The sequence below is a fragment of the Anoplopoma fimbria genome, chromosome 1 (assembly GCF_027596085.1).
Source record: "Anoplopoma fimbria isolate UVic2021 breed Golden Eagle Sablefish chromosome 1, Afim_UVic_2022, whole genome shotgun sequence".
NCBI lineage: Eukaryota > Metazoa > Chordata > Actinopteri > Perciformes > Anoplopomatidae > Anoplopoma > Anoplopoma fimbria.
The window spans coordinates 1091443-1103823 of NC_072449.1; the positions used below are offsets into that span (position 1 = coordinate 1091443).

The 12381-nt window shown below is 36.9% G+C and overlaps 1 protein-coding gene across 4 annotated transcripts in view; it reads right to left on the minus strand.

Moving 5' to 3' along the window:
* eif4h (eukaryotic translation initiation factor 4h) overlaps window positions 1-8760 on the minus strand; it is an 11348-nt gene extending 2588 nt beyond the window's left edge. The window contains exons 1-7 of one of the 4 annotated variants that reach the window (XM_054601403.1): window positions 8653-8760; window positions 3819-4012; window positions 3677-3741; window positions 3155-3260; window positions 2610-2696; window positions 1959-2129; window positions 761-876 (exon numbers count right to left, since the gene is read on the minus strand). In XM_054601403.1, the coding sequence (XP_054457378.1) occupies window positions 761-876; window positions 1959-2129; window positions 2610-2696; window positions 3155-3260; window positions 3677-3741; window positions 3819-4012; window positions 8653-8717 (804 nt within the window). In that variant the 5' untranslated portion in view covers window positions 8718-8760. Of the gene's footprint in view, window positions 1-721; window positions 877-1958; window positions 2130-2609; window positions 2697-3127; window positions 3261-3676; window positions 3742-3818; window positions 4013-8652 lie in introns of those variants that run through there. The other 3 variants (XM_054601394.1, XM_054601386.1, XM_054601411.1) reach the window with 3 other exon arrangements.
* Window positions 8761-12381: the final 3621 nt, after the last annotated feature.

Here is a 12381-nt window from a genome sequence, read left to right on the forward strand (position 1 = left end):
GCTCTTTGATCAAAGCGCAGACTGATGAGTCACCACGGCAACGAGCGAAGGACGAAAAAGAAAATAAGCAGGACAAATATACAACCCCAACCCTCTCACCATCCAGGTTTAACCTCTGGGACTCTTTCTGCTGAAGGAAAGAACAGGCGACCTTTGAGTGAGCGGAGGTGTGATGGGGAGGGGGAGGGGCGATGGGCGGGGCATGCATTCAAAAGCTGCTCGTTGTGTTTGTGTTCATGAGATTAATATTCATCAGTGTGTTCGTCTCTATTCCCACAAAGAATAAATATTCTGCTCAAACTGAACTCACACAGGAAGAAGAAGAAGAAGAAAAAAAGAAGAAGAAAAATAATAATAAGAAAAAGTAGAAGAAGAAAAATAAGTAAAAGAAGAAGAAAAAGAAGTAGAAGAAGAAAAAGAAGTAGAAGAAGAAAAAGAACAAGAAGAAAAAGTAGAAGAAAAAGAAAAAAAGAAGTAGAAGAAGAAGAGGAGGGCAGCTCCAACTCACTGTCTCTCTCTCTGTCTGTCTGTCTGTCTGTCTGTCTGTCTGTCTGTCTGTCTGTCTGTCTCACTGTCTCTCTGTCTGTCTGTCTGTCTGTCTGTCTGTCTGTCTGTCTGTCTCACTGTCTCTCTCTCTGTCTGTCTGTCTGTCTGAATGCTAACTGTGGCGTTTAAACTCATCCAGTAGACGTTTCTTTCCTTTTCCTTTAAAAGTCCCCCCCCTCCCTTCAGTCTCTTAAGGTTTTTCTCGGGGGATCACCTCCTCTCGGGGCTTCGCTCCGCCGAAGATGGCAGAGTTGGGGTTGGCGACCTGGTTGAGCGGCTCAGAGACGGTCCGGGGCTTCAGCTGCAGCCGAGGCCTCTGTGCTCGCTCCTCTGTGACCACAACAACAAACAATGAGGACCCCAACCAATGACAGACACCGATACTGTTTAAATCATTTAAATGAACAATCATGAAACTAAATCACTCATTTAAAAATCAACACTTCATCAAGCAAGAAACTAATCACTGATGTAATAATAATAACAACTAAATCACTGATGTAATAATAATAACAACTAAATCACTGATGTAATAATAATAACAACTAAATCACTGATGTAATAATAATAACAACTAAATCACTGATGTAATAATAATAACAACTAAATCACTTATGTAATAATAATAACAACTAAATCACTGATGTAATAATAATAACTAAACTAAATAATAATAATAACAACTAAATCACTGATGTAATAATAATAACAACTAAATCACTGATGTAATAATAATAACAACTAAATCACTGATGTAATAATAATAACAACTAAATCACTTATGTAATAATAATAACAACTAAATCACTTATGTAATAATAACTAAATCACTGATGTAATAATAATAATAACTAAATCACTGATGTAATAATAATAATAACTAAATCACTTATGTAATAATAATAATAACTAAATCACTTATGTAATAATAATAACTAAATCAATAATAATAACAACAACTAAATCACTTATGTAATAATAATAACAACTAAATCACTGATGTAATAATAATAACAACTAAATCACTTATGTAATAATAACTAAATCACTGATGTAATAATAATAACAACTAAATCACTTATGTAATAATAATAACAACTAAATCACTTATGTAATAATAATAACTAAATCACTTATGTAATAATAACTAAATCACTGATGTAATAATAATAATAACTAAATCACTTATGTAATAATAACTAAATCACTGATGTAATAATAATAACTAAATCACTTATGTAATAATATGTAATAATAATAATAACTAAATCACTTATGTAATAATAATAATAACTAAATCACTTATGTAATAACTAAATTCAGAAACTAAATGATTAATTAAACTTAACAAAAATACTGAACAAAGAACTAAATAAACTAAAGTAAAGGTTTTAAACAGGAAGTGGTGTCACCATCAGACGGTTCCCTGAAGTCCGGCGTTCCTCCGCGGGGGGGCGGGCCCTCTCTGAAGCGAGCCGGTCCTCCAGCTCCGGGTCCTCCCGGTCCTCCAGCACCCCCCCGCCTGTCTCCGGGGCGACCGCCGCCTCGACTGCGTCCTCCCATAAAGTCGTCGTCTCTGAAACCTGCGGGGACAGACAGGTGAAGGGACAGACAGGTGAGACGGGGGACACACGCCCTCAGGTGTCCTGCAGCATCGGGAACCTGCGAGCTGACCGGTGAGCATGAGATGGTTGAGGTGAAAGGCATGATGGGAGGCTCCACCTCAGCTTCAGGAGGCGGAGCCTTTGGGGTCAAAGGTCAACGGCCTGTTTCACTTTAGAAGGTAAAACGAGTCTGTTTCATCGCACAGATTAGCTTAGCATTGTGACGTTAGCTTCTATCTGCGCTGTGCTGATTATCTGATGTTAACCTGTTAGAAACCATAAAGGCTGAAGGACTGACTCGGTGCGACGCTCCTCGAGTCAGACGGAGCTACACTGAAACACAAACATGTCTCTTTATTGATCCATTTATTGATTCCTATAGTCTTAAACTGCTGCGCTCTGATTGGTCGGCTGGATCGGCTGCTGTCCAACCTGAGCTGATCAACTCTCTGACCGCACCTCCTCCTTGCTGCTCGAAGTCCTCGTTGGAGTCACGTCCTCCTCCTCCTCCTCCTCTGGGACCTCCTCCTCGAGAACCTCCTCGCCCTGCAGAGGACAGGGGGGAGTTTAACACCGGGGGGAGGAGACAGAGAGGGGGAGAGAGAAGAGGGGGGAGAGAGGGAGGGGGGGAGTAAAGAGGAGAGAAAGTGAGGGGGGATACGAGGACAGAGAGGAGGAGAGAAGAGCAGGAGGGAGAGGAGATAGAGGAGTGGGAGGCAGCGCCTCCTCCTGGAAAGAGCCGAAGAACAGCACTGAAGAGGCGGAGCTTGTTAGTTGTCCATCAGCCAATCAGAGAGGAGATGTTAAACAGAGGAAGCTGACTAAATATATCGTGTTAACCTTCAGACCGGGTGAGGGGGTGGGGGGGGGGGTGAGGATGAGAAGATGAAAGGATGAAGAGTCCTCCTCCTCCTCCTCCACGGCTCATACTCAGACGTGGAGGAGAGACTTGGACTCGTTGAGGGTTTGTCACCTACTTCCTGTCTGGTCTTCGGCGTTCATACCTCTGGCGTCGTCTTTCCTGAAGCCGAAGCCGCCGCCGCTTCCTCCTCCTCGCTCTTGCCTTCGCCCCTCTGCGATGTCAACCCTCAGTGACCTCTGATCCAGCAGCTGCAGGGGTCAGAGGTCGGTTAGCGTTAGTCACAAAAACTCCTAAGAAAAACTTTGAAATAACAGACGTGACCACTTTCTGGGTCAAAGTATTTGGGAATTAATATATCAAACAGTATACTAGCAGTAAACTAGGGTAAACACCTAAACCGTAAACTGAGTAAATAATAACAAACTAGCAGTATACTAGCAGTAAACTAGGAGTATAGGAGTATACTAGGAGTATACCAGTAGTAAACTAGGAGTATACTAGGAGTATACTAGCAGTAAACTAGGTGTATACTAGTAGTAAACTACTGTCACAGTTGATTGGCAGAGGAAGCACATGATGAGGATGAAGATGATGAGGAGGAAGAGAGCCACATTTTAAACTGCAGCTCTTTGAGGACTGAAGAATGAAGCGTTCAGGTACTCACAGCTCCGTCGTACGTCAGAGCTTCTTTTAGAGACTCCAGATCTTCAAACTCCACATAACAGAACCCTGAAAGACAGAAACCCACGGTGAACCTCAGCCGACGCCCCGACAGACGCATCACAGATAACGCCACGACCTCTGACCTTTGAACTTGTCCGTCTCTTTGTCTCTGACCAATCGGACACTGCGCATGTTGAGCTCTTTGAAGATGATGTCGATGTCTCCCTGCACCGTGTTGAAGGGCAGGTTTCCAACGTACGCCGTGAACGGAGGCTCTGTGGGCAACTCCTTCTGCTTCTTGGGGCCTCCGGAGCCGCCGCCGCCGCCTCCACGGGGCCTGAGGGGAGGGTAGCAGACAGAGAGCATCATGGGACACGGTGAGACAGAGAGCATCATGGGATACGGTGAGACAGAGGGTAGACGACAGAGAGCATCATGGGACACGGTGAGACAGAGGGTAGCAGACAGAGAGCATCATGGGATACGGTGAGACAGAGGGTAGACGACAGAGAGCATCATGGGATACGGAAACAGCGCAGCTTCATTTTTAACAACAGTTTGATAATCCAATATGATTATTGATATTTCCGTGGAACCAGGTGGTAATAAATCAGATATTGATACACGGTGACATCTTTCATATTGATAACAAGAACAAATCAAACTATAACTGAACACTAAATATTTTGGTTTTCTTTATAATTACAACTTGACTTCCTTCTTTATAAACCAGTTAGCCTTCATCTGTTTCCAGGAACATGAAGCTCCGCCTCTCTTTTGATCCAACAATCAACAGACCTGATCAACGACAGATAGAACCGATCACTTCTGATATTCAGGATTTAAATGTGTTTCTATAAAGTCCTTCTGTGAGTTATTATCAATAATTCAAACTTCATGAGAATAAACAGACTGTTTCAGTCCTAATGTTGTGAGACAGTGACTTCCGGTCTCCTCCACAATAAAAGACGGGATTCTCTTTATGTTTATTCATGTCACACTAAACTCTTCTAAAAAGGTAAAGATGAATTATTACTGATATTAGAATAGAATACAGGTCTATGCAGAAAGAAAATCTCTGTTATTTAAATATGTGGATCCATTATCTACGTTCTACAAGTATACTTTGAGTATTATTTTGACTGTGGTACTTTAACTTGTAGCTGTATTTGTACACTGTGGTACTTTAACTTGTAGCTGTATTTGTACACTGTGGTACTTTAACTTGTAGCTGTATTTGTACACTGTGGTACTTTAACTTGTAGCTGTATTTGTACACTGTGGTACTTTAACTTGTAGCTGTATTTGTACACTGTGGTACTTCTGAATGTGTTCTGATTTGATCACAACAGAGAGACATTTGTTAAACTTCCAGTTCAGACAGAACGATGAGATGAGGTTCTATAACGGTTCTCTAGAGCAGCGGTCCCCAACCCCCGGTACCAAATGACCACAAATGGGTCATTTGGTACCGGGCCGCACAGAAAGAATAAATAACTTCTATTATTCCCATTTTATTTATTATCAGAGTCTGAAAGATGTTTCATTTTGAAAAATGACCGGATTGTCTCCCAGTTACATCCTCCTGAGCCTCTTGACACTCGTCTCGCTCACGTGATACGTTACCTGAGAAATGAAGCCCACAAGCTAGAGAAAATGAAGCAGGATTTTCTGCAGTGACGGCACCAAAACAAAGTTACGGAGTAGACTGGACATAAGGAACACTGTGGGTGTCATCGTCTCCCATTACCCCCACAGAAACCAGCTCAGGGCTCCACTGATTCAGCGTTATGGAGAGTTGTATTTTTTATGCATTCTATATTTGTTTTCCTGTCGTATCATTTTATTTCGTCGTGTTTATCCGCCACACCGTGAAGGCCGGTCCGTGAAAATATTGTCTTACATGAAACCGGCGCGTGACGCAAAAAAGGTTGAGGACCGCTGGTCTAGAACATTGAAGATGAGGTTCCATAACGGTTCTCTAGAGAACATTGAAGATGAGATGAGGTTCCATAACGGTTCTCTAGAGAACATTGAAGATGAAGATCACTTCATCACATTGGTTGTTGTTTCTTTATAGCAGCTGCTCTATAACACCTCCGTCACAAACATCTTTTCAAAGTGAACTATCAGAAATACTAAATGTTATACTTATACTTTGTTACAATTCAAACGATAAGGAAATGAAAGATTGATATTTTCTGTTGCCGCTCAACGTGGCGACGGCTGAGCTGTTAGCTCGTAGCTAAAGGTGCTAACAGTGCTACGTGCACTAGCATGCACTTCATCCTCTGCTCAGGCAGACTTCAGTCCTCCTTAATGAGATGTTAGATATTTATGACATGAACGTCCACATCGGTCCTCTAACGGCCTCAGTGTTTAGTTTGATGTCGTTCAGCCTTCTGACATGTGAAATGAGTTTAACAGCTCAGAGAGAAATAATGACCACGGTTTGTTTTCTGCAGGACGAGAAGAAAACGACAGACAAAGAGTTCAACACAGTTCTGTGAAGCTGAGGACGAGATTACATATTCTATATTATTATGATATATTATGATATATGATATATTATTATGATATATGATATATCATTATGAAATATTATATTATTATGATATATTATATATTCTTATGATATATTCTTATGATATATTATATATTATTATGGTATATTATTACGATTTATTATTATTATGATATATTCTTATGATATATTATATATTATTATGGTATATTATTACGATTTATTATTATTATGATATATTCTTATGATATATTATATATTCTATATTATGATATATTATTATTATATCATTATTATGGTATATTATTACGATTTATTATTATGATATATTATATATTATGATACATTATATATTATGATATAGTATATATTATTATGATATACTATTATTATTATGGTATATTATTATTACGATTTATTATTATGATATATTATTATTATGATTTATTATTAGGATATATTATTATTATGATATATTCTATATCATTATGATATATTATACATTATTATGATATATTATATATTATTATGATATATTATTATTATTATGATACATTATTAGACATGGTCTGGTTGTTCTACTGTACAGCTTTAGTCGTTTCTAAATGTTATTCTCTATGAAGAAAGGCGGATAAACTAAAGTCATCGTTCTGATTTGATCACTAAAATCAAACAGTAGATTTCTGAAGGACTGTTCTACGTTAAGAACAAGAGAAGAAGAGTCTCTGGACCGATGAAGGATCGTCTCCTCATCATCACTTTGTCTCCTAGAATGTTTCATTACTTCAACATGACATCATTCATCTGCTGATCAAATAATCATTTATGTCAGAATGTTACAATCCCTCAAAATAAAACGTTTCTCATGAGAAATATTCTGTGATGAGAAAATATGTTTCTGTTCTTTAGAACTAGAAGTCAACGATCCTGTGATTCATGTGCCGAGATCAATAATCACAATTGATTCCTTTTTCATACGTTGTGTTCTCTGATCAATCAAAACAACCGATGAAGCAATTATGAAAATCAATAATCTTCAATTGTTTAACTTTTGTTTTAAGCAAAAACTAACAAATATTCTGATTCCAACCTGTGAAAAGAGGACAAACGGATATCTGAAGAGCTCTTCTCTGATCCATCAATACGATCAATACCATCGATCGGGAAAAACATCAATATTAAATCCATGCAAATTAAAAACAATATTCAGCCGGTTTAAAGCAGATGAGCCTAGAACATTAAACATTAAATGAACATTAAACCGATGAAGACTTTGTTGTGTTTTGGTTTTTAATCAAATCTATTGATCGTGGATTTCTGCAGAATCACTGCTTTTGGTTTACTGACCTTCACGGATCAATAAACAAGCCCATCGATGGGGGTTTGATTCAGCACCACTCTGACCAATACACTGACCAATACACTGACCAATACTCTGATCAATACTCTGATCAATACACTGACCAATACACTGATCAATACACTGACCAATGCTCAGTGTATTGATCAGAGCACTGATCAATCTGATCAATACTCTGATCAATACTCTGATCAATACACTGAGCATTGATCAGTGCATTGATCATTGATGTCTGATGACGTCACCGTGGAGCGTTGACTCACTGATCGAATCATTGATATATTGATATATATATATATCAATATATCAATATATATATAAATAATCAGAGGAGAGTCAGACCTACGCGTCAGATAACCGATACTAGAGGTTTGATCAGTTATTGATCTGTGATAACAACGTGACCCGCTGTGAGGTTCTCCTGGTTCTCCTGGTTCTCCCGGTTCATAAACACTGTAAACCACGGACCCCCCCTCTGATGATGATCGGGCCTCGTGCACAGCCATGCGGGGCTCCCCCCCCCCCTCCCCTCCTCCCCTCCCCCTCCTCCCCCCTCCCCCCCCCCCCCCCCTCCCCCTCTCCTCCCCCCCCCCTCCTCCCCCCTCCCCCCCCTCCTCCCTCCTCTCCTCTCCTCTCTCTCCCCCCCCCCTCCTCTCTCCCCCCCCCCTCCCCCCCCCTCTCTCCCCCTCCTCCCCCTCTCTCTCTCCTGCCTCCACCCTCTCCTGCGGCCTCCTCTCTCCTGCGGCTGCGGCCTCCTCTCTCCTGCGGCCTCCTGTCCCGCGGGGAGCGCTTCATTGTGACACAAACACCCCGTTCAGTCACAGATCGATCCCCGCACGTGTCCGCCTGCCCCACTAGCAGCTAACAGGCTAACAGGCTAACAGGCTAGCTGCTAGCTCTTAGCCTGTTAGCATGCTAGCTGTTAGCCTGCTAGCTCCGGAGCCGCGCTGCCTCCCCGCCCCGGGCCTCCCCGCTCCTCTCCCCGGGTCTGCGGGGCCGGCCGGCGGCGGGAGGCCCGGCTCCGCCCCGGCTCCGCCCCGGCTCCGCTCCGGCTCCGCTCCGGGCCGCAGCGCGTCCGCAGCGGGAGACTCACCCTCTGCCGCCGCCGAAGCTGCAGTAGGCCCGGTCCCGCTCGTCGTAGTTGTCGAAGTCCGCCATCGCTGCTGCTGAGTGAGAGGAGGAGGGGGAGGGGTCCTTCACGTCACAGGCAGAGGGAGGGCTGCCCGCACAGCGCCTGACCGGGAACCCGTCACAGTGCTTATATATTACTCATTATCATTTAATCATTATCATAGTTATTTATTACTCATTTATATATTATCATTTATCATTTATATATTACTCATTTATATATTAATCATTTATATATTAATCATTATCATATTATCATTATTTAGTTATTTTTAATCATTATCATTTAATCATTATCATTTATATATTAATCATTTATCATTTAATCATTATCATTTATCTATTAACATTATCATTATCATTTATCATATTAATCATTATCATTTATATATTACTCATTATCATTTATCATTATATTTATATATTTAATCATTATCATTTATCATATTAATCATTATCATTTATATATTACTCATTATCATTTATATATTACTCATTATCATTTATATATTATCATTTATCATTAATCATTTATATATTACTCATTATCATTTATCATTTAATCATTATCATAGTTATTTAATCATTATCATTTATATATTAATCATTATCATTTATCATATCTATTAATATTAATCATTTATTTATTAATCATTACTCATTATCATAGTTATATATTAATCATTATCATAGTTATATATTAATCATTATCATTTATCTATTAATCATTACTCATTATCATAGTTATATATTAATCATTATCATTTAATCATTATCATTTATATATTACTCATTTATCTATTATCATTTATCATTTATATATTACTCATTGTCATTTATCATTAATCATTATCATTTATCATTATCATTTATCATTATCATTTATATATTAATCATTATCATTTATATATTAATCATTATCATTTATATATATCATTATCATTTATCATTATCATAGTTATATATTAATCATTTATCATAGTTATATATTAATCATTTATCATAGTTATATATTAATCATTTATCATAGTTATATATTAATCATTTATCATTTATCTATTACTCATTTATTATTTATCATAGTTATATATTACTCATTATCATTTATCTATTAATCATTTATCATAGTTATATATTAATCATTTATCATTTATCTATTACTCATTTATTATTTATCTATTACTCATTTATTATTTATCAGTTATATATTATCATTATCATTTATATTAATCATTTATCTATTATTTATATATTATTTACTCATTTATCATAGTTATATATTAATCATTTATCATTTATCTATTACTCATTTATTATTTATCATAGTTATATATTACTCATTATCATTTATCTATTAATCATTTATCATAGTTATATATTAATCATTATCATTTATCTATTAATCATTTATCTATTACTCATTTATTATTTATCATAGTTATATATTACTATAAATCATAGTTATATATTAATCATTATCATAGTTATATATTACTATAAATCATTTATCATAGTTATATATTACTATAAATCATTTATCTATTAATCATTTATCATAGTTATATATTACTATAAATCATTTATCTATTAATCATTTATCATAGTTATATATTAATCATTTATCATAGTTATATATTAATCATTTATCATTTATCATAGTTATTTATTACTCATTTATCATAGTTATTTATTACTCATTTATCATTTATCACCGTTGTTTATTGATCATTTATCATTTATCACCATTATTTATTGATCATTTATTATTTATCACCGTTATCTATTACTCATCTATCATTTATCACCATTATTTATTACTCATTTATTATGATTATTTATTGATCATTTGCTCATTTATCATAATTATTTTATTGCTCATTTGCTCATTTATCATAATTATTTTATTGCTCATTTGCTCATTTATCATAATTATTTTATTGCTCATTTGCTGATTTATCATAATTATTTTATTGCTCATTTGCTGATTCATCATAATTATTTTATTGCGTCTCTTGTTTGCATTGTATCTCTGCACTATACTTTTGCTCTGGTTTCTGCTTTAAGATGCTTGTTTAAGAAAGGAGATGCACTGATGACTTCTGGTGACTAGTAGTTCTCTTGAATACCTATGTTGAATACACTTCCTGTAAGTCGCTTTGGATAAAAGCGTCTGCTACATGACTGTAATGTAATGTAATGTAATATAATATAATGTAATATAATATAATGTAATGTAATATAATGTAATGTAATCCTGTACATTTCTGCTGACTAATAAAGGATTATCTTATCTTCAGATTCTGTATGAAAAATGTTTGTTATTGAATCTAGATCAGGGGTCTTCAACGTGTTTCAGTGTTTCAGACCCCCAAACCGATAGATGGAGCAGGGACCCCCTGCTATATATATATATATATATAGTATGAAATGTGTTTTATATATATATATATATTAAGACCCCCTGTATTTCATACTATATATATAGTATATGTGTGCCATTCATACTATATATATATATATATATATAGTATGAAACACATTTATATATATATATACTATATATATATATATATAGTATGAAATGTGTTTCATATTAAGCTGGGCCTAGTGCCATGTATAAACATACCTTGTTATTGTGCATTCCATACTAAGCTATTCAAATAATACACAGGTTGATATCTGGAGGGACAGTGAGGAGTAGGGCTGTAAAGTCCTAGTCGACTGGTCGACTTATTGGTCGATACGTTCATGTTTTTATTGTAAACATGTGGAGGGACAGTGAGGATTGGGAGGCCGTGAGTCCTCCTCTACATCCATGTGCATGAACACACCTGCTCACTGATATCAGCATTGTCTGTCAATTGCATGATAATCGTTCACACAAGCTATTCAAATTATACACAGGTTCATATATTCAAATTGACGTTTTTATTTTAAACATAAATGTGGAAACAAAAATGAGTGATGGCCTATTAGTGCCACTGCCATGCATGAACATACCTGGTGTCTAGCACGCTGAACTATTACAATAATGGACAGATTCATGTTGTTTTAAACATACATGTAGGGGGACAGTGAATCCTCCAGCCATGTGGACGGCTCACATAGTGAGATGTCTGACCTGAGGAGCAGCACACAGCTCCTCTCTCCTGATGGATGGAGGTGATGGAGGTGATGGAGGTGATGGAGGTGATGGAGGTGATGGAGGAGGCCTCAGGCTGCAGTCTGCACCTGGATTTGTTTTTCAGGTAGGTGAGTGAGGAAAATCCACTTTCGCAAAGATATATTGTTAATGTGTATCTAAATACAAATACATTTGTGGAAAAAAAAATATGAAAACAATATGAAAAAAATATGAAAAAAATATTAAAAAAATATGAATAAAATATTGATAAAATATTAATAAAATATGAATAAAATATTTAAAATTGTCTAATCAACCAAAAGGTTCACGACCCCCTGCAGTACCCCCTGTTGAAGACCTCTGATCTAGAGTATCTAGAATAGACGGATATTCAGTTGCAGATGAACTTGATAAAATTATGATATTTTTAGACAATTTCTTTGGGAGGTCAGAAGTAAATAATTCAACCAGGAATAATGACGTCTTGGCAGGAAATTCAAAGGTCTGTCAGTAAGCGAACAAGCTTAGTAATAGTGTTTGATGTCTATTCAACCCAGATTTGTTTCT